General features: G+C 43.5%; 1 protein-coding gene across 1 annotated transcript in view; it reads right to left on the bottom strand.

Annotated features, from left to right (window-relative positions):
• TMEM132D (transmembrane protein 132D) overlaps window positions 1-20,589 on the bottom strand; it is an 892,244-nt gene that overhangs the window by 110,648 nt on the left and 761,007 nt on the right. Inside the window, exon 5 of the mRNA XM_055405442.2 lies at window positions 17,752-17,892. Within this exon, the coding sequence (XP_055261417.2) occupies window positions 17,752-17,892 (141 nt within the window). The remainder of the gene's footprint in view (window positions 1-17,751; window positions 17,893-20,589) is intronic.

The following is a 20,589-nucleotide window of genomic DNA, read 5'->3' as shown; positions in this document are numbered from 1 at the left end:
ATGCAACTCTGCTGACTTCACTGATGGAGGGAGGAAGGGGCCACAGACAAGGAGATGGGGGCGGTCTTTAGCTACTTTCTTAAGACAGATTTTCAATTTTAAGTGGGGACACCTTGGAAGTGTTAGCCAATATGCCTGCTGCTTTGAGCATTTAGACACACCTTCCCTAGGATACTGAAAAGTAAAACAAACAGAAAGAACCCTTTTAAAAATCCAGTATTTGCCTAAAGCAGCCTTTATAAGCCTAGCAGGATTCTGTCCCTAAAAAAGTACTGAATTTCATCTGTCCTTAGGCTGTTCTTCTCGCCTTCTCTCTATACCATCACGGAAACCAGGATGTGCTTCATAATCAACAGTGTCAGCCTTGGGTCACGTTTTACCTTCAGTGTTTTTCTTTCTTAGCGGTATTTGAAATCAGTATGAAAATCAACGATGGATTAAGTCGGATGAAATATGAAAATTGATTTATTCTTTCATTTTTATAAGCATCATGAAGCCTTATTTAAGTTTATGTATTTTATTACTTGGTTATTACAGCTATCGTAATCCTTCCTGTTTTTATATATTTTGTTTTCACAGAGACAAAAAACCAGAATCACCCCTGGTTTCAATATTAGACCTGTTTTTTGCTCGCTTTCCCCTCCTTGCTTTAATGAGATGTACTCAACATGTAACACGGTGTAAGTTTAAGGCATACAACCATGATGATGTGACACATGATCCCACATGCCACAACTAAGACCCTGACTTAGCCGAAAATTAAAATTAATTGATTAAAAAAGATGAAACTTTCTATAGGATATAGATAGATTGCATAGTATATATAAATATGCAATATGCATCTGTAAATAAACAATATGCAAACAGGATATTTACATATATATCCTATTTTTCACCTCCATGGAGAAAACTATATATTTGAAACTACATATATATGAAAGTATATATATAGGATCTATATCTGCCTACACATGGGTGTGTCCTAAGTTGCTTCAGTCATGTGACTTTTGTGACCCTATGAATTTTAGCCCACCAGGCTCCTGTCCATGGAATTCTCCAGGCAAGAATACTGGAGCGGGTTGACATGCCCTCCTCCAGGGGATCTTCCCGACTCAGGGATCAAACCCATGTCTCTTATGTCTCCTGCACTGGCAGGTGGGCGTTTTACTGTTAGTGCCCCCTGGGAAGCCCATATCTGCTTATACATGAAACTACATATTATAGGTTGTATCAGATATAAAATTTATGAGAAAATATCTCCTACTTTACTCCTCTGTAAAGTATATGAAATTATATTTGTGAAGAAATATGTATAAGATATAGGGGATATAATATATGTATATGAAAATAGGAATTTCTTTTTTCCTCTTGTAATCATGAGGGCAGGACTTTGTTTTGTTCACTCCCAAATCTACAGTACCTGAAAAGCATGCCTTCTGTGCATCAAAAACTCAGTAATTATTTGCTGAATGATTTGTGTTTATAATTAAGCTCTTCATTAGACTAGTTATAAGCCTTTTGTGCAGTTTTAATTTTGAATACCATATGGTAGCCGCCACAATATTTTCTGAACTTTGGGTCTCTAGAGTCTTAATCTGACTCTGGGAAAGAAAAGATATTTCCATGGAGAGTGGTGGCCTGAATGCTCACCTCTGGTTTTCATCAATACCTGAGCATTACCTGGGCTGGCCTCTGCTATTTCTTATGGTCTGAGTTGTGCCCAGACTGGAGAGGCCTGGGACCTGGGATGGATCGCTGAACACTCCAGCCAGTTCAGTGTTGCTCAGAGATTTGAGGGTTCAAAGAAGGTCTGCATGTGGGATCTGAAACCACCCTGATTCTTCTCCTTGACTGTGACAACTGCCTCCAAACTGAGAAATCTGACTCACTAGTTTTACTTGCAAGGGCCCCAAGCTGGGTTTTTGTCTCAGTCACAAACACTCATTATGCTCCTGGCATTTTTCTCCTCTTCTTGGATCAAAGATCATTCCCTCAGGGAAAAGCCAGAGAAGCTTCTGTAACTCACCCTAAAATAAAGTCAAGGCTCTGTGTCAAGTTCTTATAAGGCAGAAACCCTCAGTGCCAGGCCTGGAAAGACAAATAATGAAAAAAACAAAAAACAAACCCCACAACTTTTGTATAATATCAAATGTCAGATTTTGTATGTACATTTTTGCCAGCAACCCGCCCCCCGCCCCATTAATTTCAAATCTGTAGAAGCAGAAGGTGAAGATGTATTGATGGGCTGGTACTAATTATCTCTGGCTGTCTTCATTGATGAGAGTTTCCGATGTGAGCTGGGGTTTGGATCACAGCAGTGTGTTGTACACTCACATCCATTTTAGATGTGATGTGCGAGCTGCTAGCTGCATGCCTCATTTTACTACCAGTGGAGGTCTGACTCCTACATCATCATGCAAAACACCATCGTTCTTATGTTGGGTTTCAAAAGAAGAGTGCAATGGCTCTGTGCCAACGACATGCATCCTGTACAGGACAGCATTTAAATGTCTGAGCATTGACTAAGAGGATTTAAAAGGGCTTAGGACCTATAACTCATGACTTAATGCACCTATTGTCAATATGTTTTCCTTCTTCATATAACAATGTATTTGTAGTCACAAAATTGTAAGTCAAAGTAATAATTTCTATCACAGAAATGGAGGGAGGTTGAGCCAAGATGGCAGAGAGGGAAGACACAGGGTCAGTGACTCCCCACACCTAGGACACTCACCAGATGCTGGTGGGGGACCTCTGACAACCAGGTGGGCAGGAGGAACCCCTGAGTGACCAGCACTATTTACAATAGCCAGGCCATGGAAGCAGCCTAGATGTCCACTGACAGATAAATGAATAAAGAAGATGTGGTACATGTATACAATGGAATATTACTCAGTCATAAAAAGGAATGAAATTGAGTCTGTTGAAGTGATGTGGATGAATCTAGAGCCTGCCATATGCAGTTAAGTAAATCAAAAAGAGGAAAACAAATATCATATATTATTGTGTATATATGGAACCTAGAAAAATGGTACTAATGAACCTATTTGCAGGGAAGGAATAGAGGCACCAACATAGAGAATGGACTTGTGGACATGGTGAGGAGGAAGAAAAAGGGTGGTGAATTGAGAGAGTAGCATTCACATATACACACTATCATGGGTAAAACAGATAGCAGGTGGGGAGCTGCTGTATGGCACACAGGGAGCTCAGCTCAGTGCTCTGTGATGACCTAGAGGGGAGGGATGGAAGGATGGAAGGGAGGCTCAAGAGCGAGGGGATATGTGTATACATATGGCTGAGTCACGATGTTGTATGACAAGTGGACACAATGTTGTAGAGCAATTATATTCCAACTAAAAATAGAAAGGAATGGAGGGGAATTAGTTACTCTCACCCTTATAGGTGTTTTAGAATCCTGGAAAGTACTATGCCTGCAATTTGGGCTTCTGCCACCAGGGAGTTCAGTTCAGTTCAGTCCAGTTCAGTTGCTCAGCCGTGTCCGACTCTTTGAGACCCCATGAACGCCAGGCCTCCCTGTCCATCACCAACTCCCAGAGTTCACTCAAAGTCACCTCCATCTAGTCAGTGATGTCATCCAGCCATCTCATTCTCTGTCGTCCCCTTCTCCTCCCGCCCCCAATCCCTCCCAGCATCAGAGTCTTTTCCAGTGAGTCAACTCGTCACATGAGGTAGCCAAAGTATTGGAGCTTCAGCTTTAGCATTAGTCCTTCCAATGAACACCCGGGACTGATCTCCAATGGACTGGTTGGATCTCCTTGCAGTCCAAGGGACGCTCAAGAATCTTTTCCAGTGCTCATCAAGAAACCTTTAGCTCATAATGAACATCTGGCTCCAACTGTAGACAGATGATGCCTTTTGGCATCCAGCAAACAATACATCCCAAATCCAAATTTCATAAAGTATGTGTGTTAACAAAAAGACAGTGTAACAGAAAATGCTATGGCAGGGAATGGAGAGGTTCTGATACTTTGTACCTCACTGGATGTTTATAAATACTCAATACAAATCTGGGTTTATTCTACCATTGATTCATTCCACAAACATTTATTCATTAAGAAACGGCTACATGCCAGACTCTGTTAAGTCCAGGGAGACAGAAATAAGTCAGAAAATTCCCCAGTCTAGAATCTCCAAGCCTAACATGTAAATAACTGAGGATAACCACATTCCACACAGAGTCACATTTTACCTAAGAGTTAAAGTCTAAAGAAAGGTGCATCCACCTAAAGTGAAAATTACTCTTGAAAATCTTTTAAATTGGGTTTTTCTTTGGACCACAAATGTATTGCTTGACTTCTAACATCTGACTTCTGTCATTTTGATCTTTAGCATCTTGGAAGTAACAGTGTACAATTCTCTTGCACAGTCTAATTGCCTACCCAGTGTCTGAGAAAGAACGCTCAGCCTCTGGCTTCTTGTTACCATTTAAGCTGCCAAAGAATCCTAATTAGCTGTCACAGTTCCTCCTTCATGTAGGAAACAGCAAATATGGAGGAGTAGCAGTGGAGCTGGATCCCTTTCTTTCTGACCTTGCCTTTGCAGCCAAGGTATTATTATCTCTATAGCTACTGTCATCACATCTTTACCGTTTTCTGAGTCAAACTAACAGAGCCATTTAAATACAACTCTGAAAGTTGTCCATCAACTCAATATCCACCATCAATTGGAACTCCTGCATGTTTTCTCTTGGTCCTGGAGGAAATTCCCACCCGCCGTCCTTTAAATGATCTTGCTTTTTCATATATAGGTTTGGAGAAATTCTGCGCACTAATGAATATATAGGTGTCTCCTCACTTGAAAGAGGAGAATGCTGAGCTGGGTTACTCGCTGATTTTTTCCTACTGCAGGGAAGTTTCCCTTGGATATCTGAATCTTCCATGTCACAACCAAGACAGATGGAACTCTTCTCCCTCATCCACTTTGTGACTTCATAGATTAGACCCTTCCTTTCAACAGTTATTGACAAAGCAGCAGGCATTGTTCTAGGCATTTGAAAAATCATCAATGGTCAAACCTAGAAGGTCTTGGCCTCATAAAGGTGGACAGTGAACAGATGAACAAGGTTATGGTGATTAAGTTCCAGGAAGAAAAATAAACCAGGGAAGGGGGGTGGGGAGTTGGGGAGTGATGGAGCTGGCTGCCATGTGAACTGGGAACTTTGGCGCTAAGACCTGAAGGAAGTGAAGGGGTGAGGCTGTGTGTGGATCTGGTAGAAGACACAGCAGATGTCTGAAGGTCTTAGGCAGGAGCATGCCTGTGAGGTCTCTGCAATCTTCAGAAGGCAGTTTGGCTGAAGGGAGAGTCAGGAAATGGGGTCGGGGGGTGAAGATCCATGGGGGAGGATGGGGAGATTGGATGGTCTTAGCGACAATTGTAGGGCATTTTAGCTTTTATTTTGAGAAAATGGAGAAGCCACAGGACAATTTTGAGTGGAGGAGTGACATGATGTGTCTCACATTTCTAAAGGAATGCTTTCACTGATGAGTTGAGAGTAGGTTTGGGGATGGAGGACAAAATCAAGAGCAGTAACATGCTTGAGGAAGGTGTGGAAAGTTCATTTCACCTTCTAATCTTGACCTCACTTATTAAGTTCTAAATGAAACCTGAGAAGATTTTGTGCAGAGACTCCTGAAGTTAAGACTGTAGCTCAGAGGCAAATTCCTACTTATAAAACAATATACAAGTGATCCAAGTGGCTCTAATAGATTGTTCTCCCAACACAGTGAAGAATCAAACTTGTCATAACAATGTAATATACATCTTACAACTAAAGAAACTGACGAAAAGGAAGTTCAAATATCCAGACTCGTTCTCATTCATAAATATCAAGAGCCAGGATTTAAATTCAGACAATCTGACATGAGAGCCCAAACTCTTAAGCACCATGTGTCCTCCATGCAATAATCACACAGGACGTGGCACTGGCTGAACCTTTAGACAGGATGTATGCTGCTCACTTTGCTGCAGTCTCTACTATTTCCTATCTCCTTTACACGTTTAAGTTACTGTGCGGATCCTGTTTTCTGGGGTGATGATCCTTGGTCTAAATGTTTTCCAAGATCCTTTGTGTAAATTCAAGGTCAAAGATGGTGAAGAGGTTTCAGCTCTTAAACCCATGATTGATGGTGTTGAGAAGAATTCTCAGGGACGTCTGAACATAATAGAAAGATGTATGATATTTGACTGGTGATGCTGAGTGTTTTGCATGAGGTGTGTTTGCTGATGCTGCTCCTGGCTAACCCAGTATGGAAGGCAAGGTTGGTTTGCCCTCTCTGACCCAATCTATCCCATTTCCCTAAAAGGCAGAATCTCTGCTTGTCCTGATTTTGACTGCCAAAGAGCAAAGCTTATCTAACCAAGCTGATTCTGACAAAATTTTCAGGAAGGGATATATATACAGTCTCTCCCAGAGAAGTTTGTTCAGTTTGACAAAGGAGTGCAGGGAGAATGAATGGTTAGTGCAATAGTATGATGTCTTGTTGGAGAGATTGCAAGCATCCATGTGTGGAGAAGTTATTCTTGGCTGGCAGTGTGGACTTTCCACGTGCCATAGTAAATGATCACCCACAGAAGGAAAGCCTGATCAGAGTCCTTGAACAGAGGTGGGCAAATATTTTCTGTAAAGAAATGGATGGCAAGCATTTTTGGCTTTGTGGACTATGCAATTGCTCTCACAGCTACTCAGGTCTTCCATAGCAGTGCTGAAGCAGCACCGATAAATGGATGGATACTCCCAACTTGTTACCATGGCAGCCGTAGTTTGCCATCCCTTATTCTGAATGATAAGTGATGGAAACAAAAACAAAACAGGCCTTGGAAATGGGTATCATGGATCTTGGTTTCGGATGATGTGTTAAAACTCTGTGCATTCATTTTCCAAGAGAACTTTGCAAGGAGAAACCAAATCTTGCCCTAGTCCACTCCCAACAAAATCCATTTAGAAATGCAAAGATCCAACCAGATTTAATCCAATCTGAGAAAATCCTGAGCATGTACAATTTTAAACATGTGGTTTCTTTAGAGAATATCTCAGGGTGGCACTAAGTACCTTCAGTTTCCTAGATACCTTTAATTTCTCTGCAGAGGGAAGCCAATATTCAATAATTAATGCTTTAGTATCTTATTTCATTTGGAAATGACCTACCCATTTAAACGCCCCCGCCAAAAATCCCCCAAAAAACAAACAAAAAAACTGTGTGCTCACAGCAGCCAGTTGACAAAAGGCTGAAGCAACCCAAGTTCCCACTGATGGATGAATGGATAAATGGTCTGTCCATACAATGGAATATGACTCAGCCTTGAAAAGGAAGGGAATTCTGACCCACGCAAAAACATGCATGAACCTTGAGGATGTTACAGTCAGTGAAATAAGCCAGACACAGAGGACAAATACTGTATGATTCCACTAATATGCGGCACCTAGAGTGGTCAGATTCTCAAAGACAGAAAGTAGAATAGAGGCTACCAGGGAATTAGCGCTTAATTGGGACTTAGTGTTTAAATGGGTACCAAATTTCAGCTTTGCAAGAAGAAAAGAGTTCTGGAGATGGATGGTGGTGACGGTTGCTCAACAATGTGAATGTACTTGACAATACTGCCCTGTACACTTTGGAATCGTTAAGATGGTAATCGTATATGTATTTTGTCACAGTTTAAACAAAAAAACCTCTGGATGCCTCAATATTCTTATCTATTTCTTGGGGTCATTGTGAAGATCAAAGAAATGCTACCTGCTGTGTAATGAACACCCAGGATACATGAAAACATTGCTATTTCTATTATTATTATAATACTTCTCATGTTTAACCTGGATCAGGAGTCAAGACCTACTGACAACTCTGAAATGATGCTTTATATATTAGAAACTGGCAAGTGGATAGAAAGGAAGAGAATCAGGGTCTAAACGCTGGGTCTAGGTTTGAGGAAGAGAAATATTATTTTCTCTAAACTGAAACATTTATTCTCAATCAGGCAATAAAAATGTTCTGACACTAGTAAGTCAGCTTCAGGGAAGGAACACCATTATTTGGTGTCCAAATAGGAGGCTGCCACATGAAGACAGATGGCCGTAGATGTACAGGCAGAGTTGATGCTGTGCAGCCTATAGGCTCTTTTTCTGCCTCTGCTGCTTCATTTGCATCCTGGAGTGTCTCTACTGATGGCAGGGGGCAAATATGAGTCCAGACTCTGCATCCAGCAGGTGGCTTCACCCCACTCTGTAGCTACAGATTCTATTCTTATATGTGAGGTTTATTTATTGTTTTTTGTTTTTAATATACATTTATTTATTTTAATTGGAGGCTAATTACTTTACAATATTGCATTGGTTTTGCCATACATTGACATGAATCCGCCCTGGGTGTACATGTGTTCCCCATCCTGAATCTCCCTCCCACCTCCCTCCCCATCCCATCCCTCTGGGTCATCCCTGTGCACCAGCCCCGAGCATCCTGTATCGTGCATTGAACCTGGACTGGCAATTCGTTTCACATATGATAATATACATGTTTCAATGCCATTCTCCCAAATCATCCCACCCTCGCCCTCTCCCACAGAGTCCAAAAGACTGTTCTATACACCTGTGTCTCTTTTGCTGTCTCGCATACAGGGTTATCGCTACCATCTTTCTAAATAACCACTGATATAATCTAAATGTTCATTGACAGATAAATGGATAAAGGTGTGGGATATTTATACAATGGAATATTACTCAGCCATAAAATGAATGAAATAATGCCATCTGCAGCAACTCATGGAGCTAGGGATTATCTTATTAAGTGAAGCAAGCCAGGCAGAGAAAGGCAAGTATCATATGATATCACTTATAGGTGGAAGCTTAAGAAAACAGATACAAATGAATTTATACACAAAATAGAACCACAGACACAGAAAATGAACTTATGGTTATCAAAGGGAGGAGGAAGTGGGGTGGAGGGATGAATTCGGAATTTGTGATTAACAGATGTGTGTACTTAGTCACTCAGCCGTGTCCAACTCTTTGGGACCCCATGGACTGTAGCCCGCCAGGCTCCTCTGTCCATGAGACTTTACAGGCAGGAATACTGGAGTGGGTCGCCATTTTCTTCTCCAGGGGATCTTCCTGACCCAGGGACCGAACCCATGTCTCCGATGTCTTCTACATTGACAGGTGGATTTTTTTTTTACCTCTGAGCCACATGGGAAGTCCAATTAACAGATACACACTACTATATATAAACTAGATAACCAACAAGGACCTACGGTATAGCACAGGGAACTATACTCAATATTTTGCAAAACTCTGCAAGGGAAAAGAAGCATACACACACACACGTATAACTGAATCAGTTTGCTGTATACCTGAAACTAACACAACATAGTAAATCAATTACATGTCAATATAGATAAAGTTAAAAAAGAACAAATAGTAAAAAATGATACTGAGGAAACAACAGCAACAAATAACTACCCACTGCATGCAAGATGGATTGAAGAAGGGGACTATTGAGAGGTAATGCTAATCTAACAGCCTTGCTCAATAAAGGAACTCAAGGGATATGTGTTCACCAAATGAAAAGTGTGTCACCTCTATCAGTGCCTGAAAAGCATCATGCTCCTTCTTGGAGGATGCCATGTCCTACAGCTGAACTGCTTCCCAGGAGTTCTTCCCCTGCAAGAAACACAGGGAAAGTCTGCAGAGGAGGCAGCAGGGCTGATAGAACAGGCATAATCCACACAATTTCCCCATTCCTTGGCTGGTATTCAAGGAACCACTTGGGGGACATTCCTGGTGGTCCAGTGGTTAAGAATCCACCTTGCAATGCAGGGGACGTGAGTTTGATCCCTGGTCGGGGAGATAAAATCACACGTGCCATGGAGCAACTAAGCCCACACACAGCTAGAGAGAATCTTTATACCACAATGAAAGAGCCTGCATAACGCGACAAAGATCCCACGTGCCACAACTAAGACCCAAAAGAGCCAAGTAAGTAAGTAAAGAAAACTAAAGAAAAGGAGCCACTTCTCTCTGGGAGGGGACAAAAATGATGAGCCCCAGTAAAAGATCAGCAGACTGAGAAAAATAAAAAGAAGGGACTCAGGAGGATGGCCTCTCCTCGTGGCTCTCTCTGTGGCTGACCAGGTGATGGGAAGTTCAGCTGGGGTCCCGAAAGCAGGCTGCATGGCGGGCAGGGCCCCCACAGCCCCTCTCTCCTCCTCTGGAGCAAGGCCACCGCCAGGACAAGCCATAGCCTTCAGCCAACAGCACAGTGCCCCACTGGGGAGGCAATCTCCGCTATTTCTTTCCTCTCTTGGGGTTGTTAAGTGCCTCATTCCAGTCCTGAAACCACCCTCTTTCCCCTGGGGGCGGCAGTCTGCTCCTGTGGCACGAACACTTCTGCCTGGATCAGCCTTGGGAGAACACGTCAGACTTGATTAAGCCCAGTTTCCAACCCTTGTGATTTTCTGCTGGAAAGCGTGGTAGGTCCCTGTCAGAGTATTAGAAGATGCTGAAGCAGGCTCACTGAATCCAGCTGCGATGTGCAGGGGCTGACCTCCCTTCACTGGTAACAGAGGACTTTTCTGCCATTTGGGGAAGATACTTGTCTGTTTAGGAGCAGTTATGAACGCTTTAAAAACAACTCAGCAAAAAAGGAAACCTCCTACACTATTGGTTGGAATGTAAGTTGGTACAGCCACTATGGAGAACAGTATGGCGATTCCTTAAAAAACTAAAAATAGAGCTACCATATGATCCAGCAATCCCACTCTTGGGCATATATCCAGAGGAAAATCTAATCTGAAAAGATACATGCACCCAAATGTTCGCAGCCACATTACTTACAATAGCCAAGACGTGCAAGCAACTCAGTATCCACCAACAGATAAATGGATAAAGAAGACGTGGTATATATACACTGAAGTGACGTGTTAGTCGCTCAGTCCGGTCTGACTCTGTGACCCCATGGACTGTAGCCCATCATGTCCCTCTATCCATGGAATTCTCCAGGCAAAAATACTGGAGTGGGTTGCCATTTCCCTCTCCAGGGGATCTTCTCAACCCAGGGATTGAACCTGGGTCTTCTGCATTGCAGGCAGATTGTTTACCTTCTGAGCCACTGGAGAAGTCCATATATATACCGGAATATTTAAAAAAAAATAAAATAATGCCATCTGTAGTAACATGGATGGACCAAGAGATTATCATACTAAGTAAAGAAAGAGAAAGACAAATATCACATGACATCACTTATATGTGAAATCTAACTTTTGAACTTATTTGCAAAATAGAAACAGGCTCACAGATAGAGAAAACAAATTTATGATTACCAAAGGGAACATGTCGGGTAGGGGAGGGATGAGTTAGGAGTTTGGGGTTAGAGATATACACTGCTATATATAAAACAGATAAACAATGAGATCCTACTGTATAGCACAGAGAACTATATTTAATATCTTGTAATAACATATAATGGAAAAAATGAAAAAGAATCTCTCTATATATATCTATAAAAATATGCATCTCTCTATATTCTATTACCATATATCTGAAAACCTTTGCTGTACAACAGAAACTAACTCAACATTGTAAATCAACTGCTGTTTAGTCATTAAGTCATGTTCGACAAGTGGTGTCTGAGTCTGAGACCCCATGGACTGCAGCACACCAGGCTTCCCTGTTCTTCACTATCTCCCCAAGTTTGCTCAAACTCATGTCCATTGAGTTGGTGATGCTATCCAACAATCTTATCCTCTGTTGTCCCCTTCTTCTCCTGCCTTCAGTCTTTCCCAGCATTAGGGTCTTTTCCAATGAGTCAGCTCTTTGTGCATCGGGGGGGGGGTCAAACTGTTGGAGCTTCAGCTTCAGCATCAGTTCTTCCAATGAATATTCAGGGCTGAATTCCTTTAGGATTGACTAGTTGGATCTCCTTGCTGTCCAAGGGACTCTCAAGGGTCTTCTCTAGCACCACAATTCAAAAGCATAAATTTTTCGGTGTTCAGCCTTATTTATGGTCCAACTCTCATGTCCGTATTTCAGTTAAAAAAAAAAAACAACAAAACTCAGTGAGCATTTCAGGAGTGACTGTTGAGCCCAAATCAGTCTTCTTTGCTATGTGCAAAAGTGCAGTTTGGCTTTGCAGTACAGCCCCTTCCCGCAGGGCAACTTTGGGGCTCTTAAGGGTCGTTGACCTCCATAGCTCTACCAGTGCTAAGTGGCTGTACGCGGTATATGTTGTTTCTGTTTCTCGGAGGCCCCCACCATATTCTGTGGTAAAGGCACACAGAGTTCCCGGGGCGGGGGAGGGCCTGCCCCTCTCCCCACAACCCCTCCTTTTTTAGTTCATGTCCTTTGGAGTGATGTAGGCTTCGGACAATCAGTGTTTTAGGGTGTCTGAGCTTCAAGGATAAGGAGGTGACCTAAACAAGTCCCATGAGAGCATATCCTAGGACTTACACTGGACTGGCCTGGAGAACGCAGATTCTTTCCTGTTGGATTTGAACCAGTTCTGAGGCATCCATTTTGCTCCCACAAGGGCAGCCTCTGTCAGAATGAAACTTACCCACAGGAAAGTGTGGCTATATGTGAGGAGGTGGGAAAGAGAGAGAGAATGTTCTTGTGGATCGGAACAAAACCCTCAGAAATTAGTCCTGACTGAACTCTCCAATGACGTCAGCCACACTTTTTTCCTATTTAAACTTAAGCCAGTGTGGGTGGAATTTCCTGTTATTTCCAACTCCTAAGAATCACAATAGATATTCTCATCAATATCTGAAATGCATTCATGAGGGACCTGCTGCCTTCTTAAAAACCCAGCATCCTTGGGAGACACAAGGTAACATGCCTTCATGTAATTTACGATTCAGACCAAATGAGTTTTCCAGTGGATCTCCTGAGAGGTGGTTTTGTATGGAGGGAGGAGAATGCAAGAGCTTATTGGGCCTCTGGCTAGGGAAAGAAGAGAAAGCAAATGAAAATAAACAGATATGGGTGGGGGAGATGGGCTTTAAAGACAGACCTACTGCTCAGAGATTTCCCAGGAGCCTCTGAGCAGGTGTTGAGATGTTTCTCCAAGGATTCCTTGGCTTTCTTTCTCAAGGGCCTCCGAATGGCACCAAAACATTATCTACACCAAGTGATTCTCTTTCAACACCTGTGATTCATAGAGCAGCACCGTGACAGCTGTGCAGGCTGTGGGGTGTGATTTTCAAGTTGTTCACCAGGTGGTGAGGCCTGTGGATGGACGTGAAACTGAACACAGGAAGGTTTTCCACTGTCCTTGAGTCTCTGCATTTCTGACAATCATTTCATGGACTCCCGAGATGACCCAAGTCATTCTGTACTCTTTAGGGCACAAATATAAACACGGACTTCTTTGGTGTCTGGTATTATAAGATGAACAGAAGTTGCTTTACACAAAAAGGACTCCATTGGTTTATGTTTAGGCAGTAGTGCGGGGGGATTCGAGGTCTTGAGCCGGATCATAAGTTCCTGATTTTTCTGCTCAGTGGTTCTGACTTCCTCTATTGCTTCTAATTCCCTGGCAGGTTCCTTTCTCAAGATGGAATCTGGACATCGCTGGTGGTACAGTGGATTAGAATCTGCCTGCCAATGCAGGGGACATGGGTTTGATCCCTGGTCCAGGAAGATTCCACATGCTGTGGAGCAACCAAGCCTGTGTACCACAACTTCTAAGCCCACAAGCTGCAACTACTGAGCCCATGTGCTGCAACTATTGAAGCCTGTGTGCCTAGAGCCCGTTCTCCACAATAAAAGATGCCACTGCAATGAGAAGCCTATGCACTGCAGTGAAGAGGAGCTTCCACTTGTAGCAACTAGAGAAAGCCTGCACACAGCAACAGAGACCCAGAGCAACCAAAAATTAAAAAAAAAAAAAGATGGAACTTAATAACTCCGGCATATCCTCTCAAGGATAAGGTGTAAGAACAAAAGGAGAGAAAATGTTCTCTTGCAGGAGTTTCGGCCAAAGTCTCAGGATTGCATCCCATTGATTGGGATTGAATACTGTGTCTCTCCCTGAGCCAGTGAAAGTCTCTGGAGGGATGTAGTGCTTTGATTGGCCACCATGAGTCACATGGCCACTGGAAGCTGGGTTGGACACCATACTATTTAAATTGTATAGATTTAAAATAAATGAGTCACGGTTATGAAATACACAGCATGGGAATATAGTCAATAACTATGTAATATCTTTGTGTGATGACATAGTGACTAGACTTACCCTGATGATCATTTTGAAATATATATAAATCTCAAATTATTCAGTTGCATAACACAAACTAATATGGTGTTGCAGGTCAATTATACTCCAAAAACAAACAAACAGAGCCACAAAAGAGATCAGATTTGTGGTTATCAGAGATGGGGGGTGAGGTGAGAAGGAATTGGATGAAGGCAGCCAAAGATACAGACTCCTAGCTATAAGATAAATAGGTGCTAGAGATGTAATGTACACCATGATAAATAGAAATAACACTGCTGTATGTTACACATCAAAGTTGTTATGAGAGAAAATCCTAAAAGTGAGCATCACAAGAAAAAACATTTTTTCTATTTCTTTATGTATCCCCCTGGAGTGAGAAGCAACTCACTCCAATATTGCCTGGAGAATCCCATGGACAGGGGAGCCTGGTGGGCTGTAGTCCATGACATCGCAAACAACTGACCGACTCACACAATTATGGATCCATGTGAAGTGATGGATATTCACTAAACTAATTGTGATCATCATTTCGTGACGTACATAGGTTAAATCATTATGCTGGACACCTTAAATCTATACAGTGCTGTATATCAATGATATCCTGATCAAACTGGAAGAAAAAATTTAAATAAATTTTAAAAATTAAAAAATTCAAGACTTCATAAAGTGAAGTTAAGTCACAAAGAGGGAAACAAATACTGTACATCACTTATAGGTGGAATCTAGAAAAATGGTACAGATGAACTTCCTTGCAAAGCAGAAATAAAAATGCAGATACAGAGAACAAACTCATGGATACCAAAAGAGTGGATAGGATCAGTTGGGAAACTGAGACTGGCATATACACACTGCTGCTGCTGCTAAGTCACTTCAGTCATGTCCGACTCTGCGTGACCCCATAGACGGAAGCCCACCAGGCTCCCCCGTCCCTGGGATTCTCCAGGCAAGAACACTACGCATAAAACAGACAACTACTGAGAACCTACTGTATCGCACAGGGAACTCTGCTCAGTGCTCTGTGGTGACCTAAACGGGATGAAAATCTAAAAAAAGAGAAGATACAGGTACACATATAACAGATTCACTTTGCTGTACAGCAGAAACTAACATAGCATTGTAAAGCAACTATACTCCAATAAAAATAAAAAAAAAATAAAGAATTTTGGAGAAAAAGGAAAAAAAAACTTGTATGAATTCAGTGGAGGGAATTTTAGAGAATATCAGTTTATTATTATCAGAAAAAAGGCAAATGGAAGCTGCAGGACAAAGCTTCCTGTCCACTATACGAATCAGTAGTACTTCCTAAAAGCGGTGCAAACAGGAAGAAACTCACAGTGGATGATTTACCTATTTCATAATAAATAACTAACAAAGACTATCTGGAATATAAAATGCCACCCACAACGTTGCAAACTGGAAGCTGGTGCAAGTTTAAGCAATAGACCTCCCCAGGGGTGTTTATGGTTCCCGTGATCTTTCTCTTCTTTAGGTTCACCCTCAGAGTTTCCTTAGTGCTGGAGAGGATCCTCAGTAAATAATGAGCTAGATCAAATGCCATATGATTTTTACAAAATTTTACAAAACTAACTCAGGGGACTTCTCTGGTGGCTCAGTGGTAAAGAATCCGCCTGTCAATTCAGGCAACACAGGTTTGATCCCTGGTCTGGGAAGATCCCACGTGCTGTGGAGCAACTAAGCTCCTGCCCCACAAATCCTGAGCCTGTGCTCTAGAGCCCGGGAGTGGCAAATACTGAGCATATGTGCTGCAATCACTGAAGCCTGCAGGGCTCTAAATATATATATATATATATAACTTGCTCAGGAAAGACTTATCAAGAAGATAAAGGGGTGAGCATGCCCGGCAACCATCGAGGGGAAGACAGTTAGGAGCTGGCGGAGCACAAGGGTGTCTGAACTGTTAGAGGAAAAGCGAAGTCCGCAGGGTGCTGGGAACAGAGGTGACAAGAGGGAGCATGACCAGAGTGAGGTCGGAGTTGAGGCAGGCATAGCCACCTGGGCTGTACTTCCCCTGCCCTGGTAAACCCTTTGGCTTTACCTTTGAGGTGGGAGGAGGCCAGTGGATGGTTCTGAGCTAAGGAATGCATCGCTAGACTTCCATGTGAGTCACCCCAGCTGCCACAGGCGGCCACTGGGAAGCCAACAAGAAGGTCACTGCTTTGATCCAGGAGAGTTATGGTGGCCTGGGCTGGGGTGGTGGCTGTGGGGACTGCTTGGCTCCTGGTTGTGTTTAGAAAGCACTGCCAACGGGATTTGCTGAAGGACTGGATGTGGAGAGAGAGAGAACAAGTAATATGGGATGTGCTAAGACACTGGTTTAAAGGATGTGCCAAGATTCTGGTCTGAGCCACTGAGAAGATGAATGTGCCATGTACTGAGGTGAAGGGAATTCTGCGTGGGATGTGCTGTATAATGTGTCACACGGCTCGGTCATCTTCTCACAGCACTGCCTTCTCTCTGAAACACTAAGGACAGGGCTGTGCCTCTAACTTGTGGTCCCAACATCTGAAACTGGACCCAGTGCTCAGCGACGACTCAATCTGCATTTGTCCACTGCATTCTTGTGGGTGGAAACGCTCCCTGGGGTTCCCGTGGGGTCAGAGAGGCCCTTCAGTCCCTGAGCAGAATAGGCAGGAAGGCTGGTGGGCTCTGATGAGTCCTGGGACCACAAGGATGGGAGTCCCCCACCCTCCCCACTGCATCCCTCCCAGCCTGGGGCGTTTGCTGGGAAGCTGGCTCAGAGGAGGTGCCAGGAAGCTCTGTCTGCACAGTGGGTGGCGACAGTGTGACAAACCCCTCTCCCCTGCTGACTGGCATCACACTACAAGCTGCTTGGCAGAGCACATGAGGCACCCGCTCCCTCCCCAGGCATTGAATCCCCCAAAAGGCCTCTGTTTTAGATCACTTTTGCAATCAATTTAAAAGGTGAAAGAAGCAGCCAGAGAGAAGGAGGGAGTCTTCAGCATTTAAACCAGGGACGGGGAGAGCTGGTCACCCCATCCCTAACTCATGGAGAATCCTACTGGTTAGCTAGGGAAGTGGAGCTGCTTGTGAATCCTCACCGATCCTCCAAAAATGCTTTGTGCTCTGAAATCATCCCAGAGCGTATCCGCATACTCGTCAACCGAATTTCTGATGCTGCCTTCTCTCCCCTTCCCAGCCAGAGCGATCAGTGGCGGGGACAGTAAGCTCTATTTGGATGGTGGTCCCTCATCCCTCAGCCATCCTCCCTGGGGGCGTGGAAGAGATGACAGCATTTGGAAACACAGACGGTCAGGATCATCACTGACCAGGACTAACATTCCCCACCACTCCCCCACCGCCACCACCCCCTGGAGCACCATTCCTTCTCATCCTGATCTAATCTTGGGCAGGGAATGGAAGCAGCAGGATAACCATGGATGGGGGATGGGGGGTCTCGGGGGGACCCTGTGGTCCCAGCTGGTTGACGAGCACTGATGCTGACATGACAGCAGATTTCTGCAGGGACCCGGGGGTGTCAACTTGCCTTAATGACATCTTCATCAGACGATCGGCACTCCACGGACTTGAGATCTGTCACCGCACCGTCCTCCTCCACAGAGACCACCTTCACGGGCACGGCCACCGTCTTCCCGGTGAGAATGGCTGTGTTCAGGATTTCTGCCTCCTGGAAGAGCAAACGTATCCCACCATCACATCCTGACACACGTGCAGACCGCCTTCCCTCAGGCTCCCTGCAAAGAACCTGTCCCCACTCAGGCTCAGGAAACCTGGCATTCTGCACCAGCCGAGGGGTCTCAGCGGCCCAGAAAATGTTTCTCCATCACCCAGACTTTTGAGGGGTTGATATGATGGAGAGGGGGTACGGGATGCAGAGGGTGGGGGAGCAAATTTATCATGAATATTGCATTTGACAGACTTCACCATGCACCAGGAACTGTCCTAGCACGATGTAAGTGTGGACCTATGAAGTCTCACAGAATCATTAAACGTGCATTCAGATTTGTGCTACGATCTGGTTGGCACAGAGAGATTTTGTTACTTGACACAGCTAAGAAATGGCGAAGGTGAGATTAGAACCCAGGATGTTCAACCCCTGAGTCCACGTGTTCATGTTCCAATTGGTCTAAATTCACACAAAAGGACTCCGATGTAAGCAGTCAACCGTGGGCCAGAGAACAAGATGCCTAATGTGCGGGACATAAGATGACTGAGAGACTGTCACTCTTTATGCTGTGGCTCTTGCTTTCTTTAATTTCCGGTCACTTTTCCAAGGTTATCCCGGCCTCTGTATGTGTCTGGAAAGCTATGATGACCCCAGTGACACCCCCAGAGCCCCATCAATGTGACACATGCATGCACAACACTCACATACACACACACACGCTCACCCAAACATGCATTTCCCCTGCTAAACACTTCCTCCAGAGCTCAGCTCAACATGTGTCCTTTGGGACCTCCCAGTTTGCCTCTGTTATTTGCTTTCAGAGCCAAGAACATGACAGTCCCTCAGAGCCCAGGAAAGAAAGGCATGGGCTCTCCTTTGGGGCATCTGACACCACTGCAGTTTTGCTATTCCTTAGAGTTGCTCAATCCTTTCATCCTTCTTCTAGATGGTAAGCTCTGTGGGGCTGCCTCTGCTTCCTGCTCAATAGAACCTCAGCCAGAGCCTGTGGAAAGCATGGAGGAGGACCCAGCAAGAAAGGAACTGGAATCCACACTAGCATCTTCATCTTGTTCTGTATGTTAGCCTTCTGTGGATAAGTACCTTCCTTTTTTTTTTTTTCTTTTTTTTAACTGACATATAGTTGCTTTACAATGTTGTGTTATTTCTGGTACATGGCAAGGTGATTCAGGTGTGTATATATATATTACTTTTCAGATTCTTTTCCATTATTGGTTATTCCAAGATACTGAATATGGTTCCCTGTGCTATACAATAGGTCCTAGCTGTTTATCTCTTTCATATATAGTAGAGTGGAAAAGGAAATGGCAACCCACTCCAGTATTCTTGCCTGGAGAATCCCATGGACAGAAGAGCCTGGAGGTCTACAGTCCATGGGGTCACAAAGAGTCGGACACGACTGAGGGACTAACACACACACACACACACACACACACACATATAGTAGTGTGTACCTGTTAATCCTAAACTCCTAGTTCATCCTTCCCCTGCCTTCCTTTTTGGTAACCACAGTTTGTTTTCTATACCTTTGAGTCTGTTTTTGTAGGTAAGTTCATTTGAATCACTTTTTTAGACTCCACACATAAGTGATATCATATGACATCTGTCTGCCTGAGTTCTCTCTTCTTGGCAATGGGTATCTTTGCTCTGTGTCGGGAAGATCCCCTGGAGGAGGAAAGAGCAATCCACTCCAATATTCTTGCCTGGGAGATCCCATGGGCAGAGGAGCCTAGTGGGTTACAGTCCTTGGGGTGGTAAAGAGTCAGATATGACTCAGCGACTGAGCACACAAGTGCCTTTTCCTGGACACTGAGCAAGAATTTTCACTCTGCATTTCTGTCCCCAACAAGCCTATGCCTTCTAGGGTTACTCTTACACTCTTGTGGTTTGTGAACTGACACAGTCCTATGGGATCCTGTGAGCCTATTTCTCAGGTGGAGAACCTGAGCCCCAAGCAATAGGAATCTCATTCCTCTCTGCAAGGATCGTCTCTAAACATGTGAAGATCAAAATTCCCATATAAGCCTCAGTCTTTGTACAACAAGACATTTGAGTTCTAGCCCTCGACATTCTCGGTTCAATCCCCATTCATCACATGTCAACCGTGTTCCTAAGAGATCTTATGTCAGCATGCACGCTGAGTTTCTTCTAGTCATCTGAACTTGACCAGCTGAACCTTGGTACAGCAATAACACCATGTCTGGACGGGCCTTAGGACCTAGTTAGGGAGCCTTTTACATCTTTTAGAGACAGGCTTGCAGAGATTCTTGTTAATTTGGTTTTCATGTGAAATAAAAAACGCCCATTTAGCTGTATGCCAGAAGAAGGCGTAGAAGTTTATCAGCTTAAAATTATATAACTGTTTTCCTTATGTTAACTTTCTATTTCTTATGTAAGATTTTACTTTTCCTTTATAGGACTCAGTTCGTTTTATAATTAGTTCATTTGGCTTAGCCTTTGGATATGATAATATATATATACACATACATGGATATATATGTGTGTGTATATATATATACATATATATATTGTTTTTTTAATTCTAAAAGACAAGACTACAGTTTGTGATGTTCCTGAATTTCAAAGACTATGCCTCAAACTGTCTGAATATGCATAGGCCTCCAAATGCCCCATTGCTTATGCACCTTTTTCCCTCCCCTGTGGGTTTCCAGCGGATTT

Source organism: Moschus berezovskii, chromosome 19 (genome assembly GCF_049115385.1).
Source record: "Moschus berezovskii isolate FMDL1 chromosome 19, NW_MosBer_1.0, whole genome shotgun sequence".
Taxonomy (NCBI): Eukaryota; Metazoa; Chordata; class Mammalia; order Artiodactyla; family Moschidae; genus Moschus; species Moschus berezovskii.
Note: the sequence above shows the minus strand (reverse complement) of the source record. Positions and strands in the feature narration are given on the sequence as shown.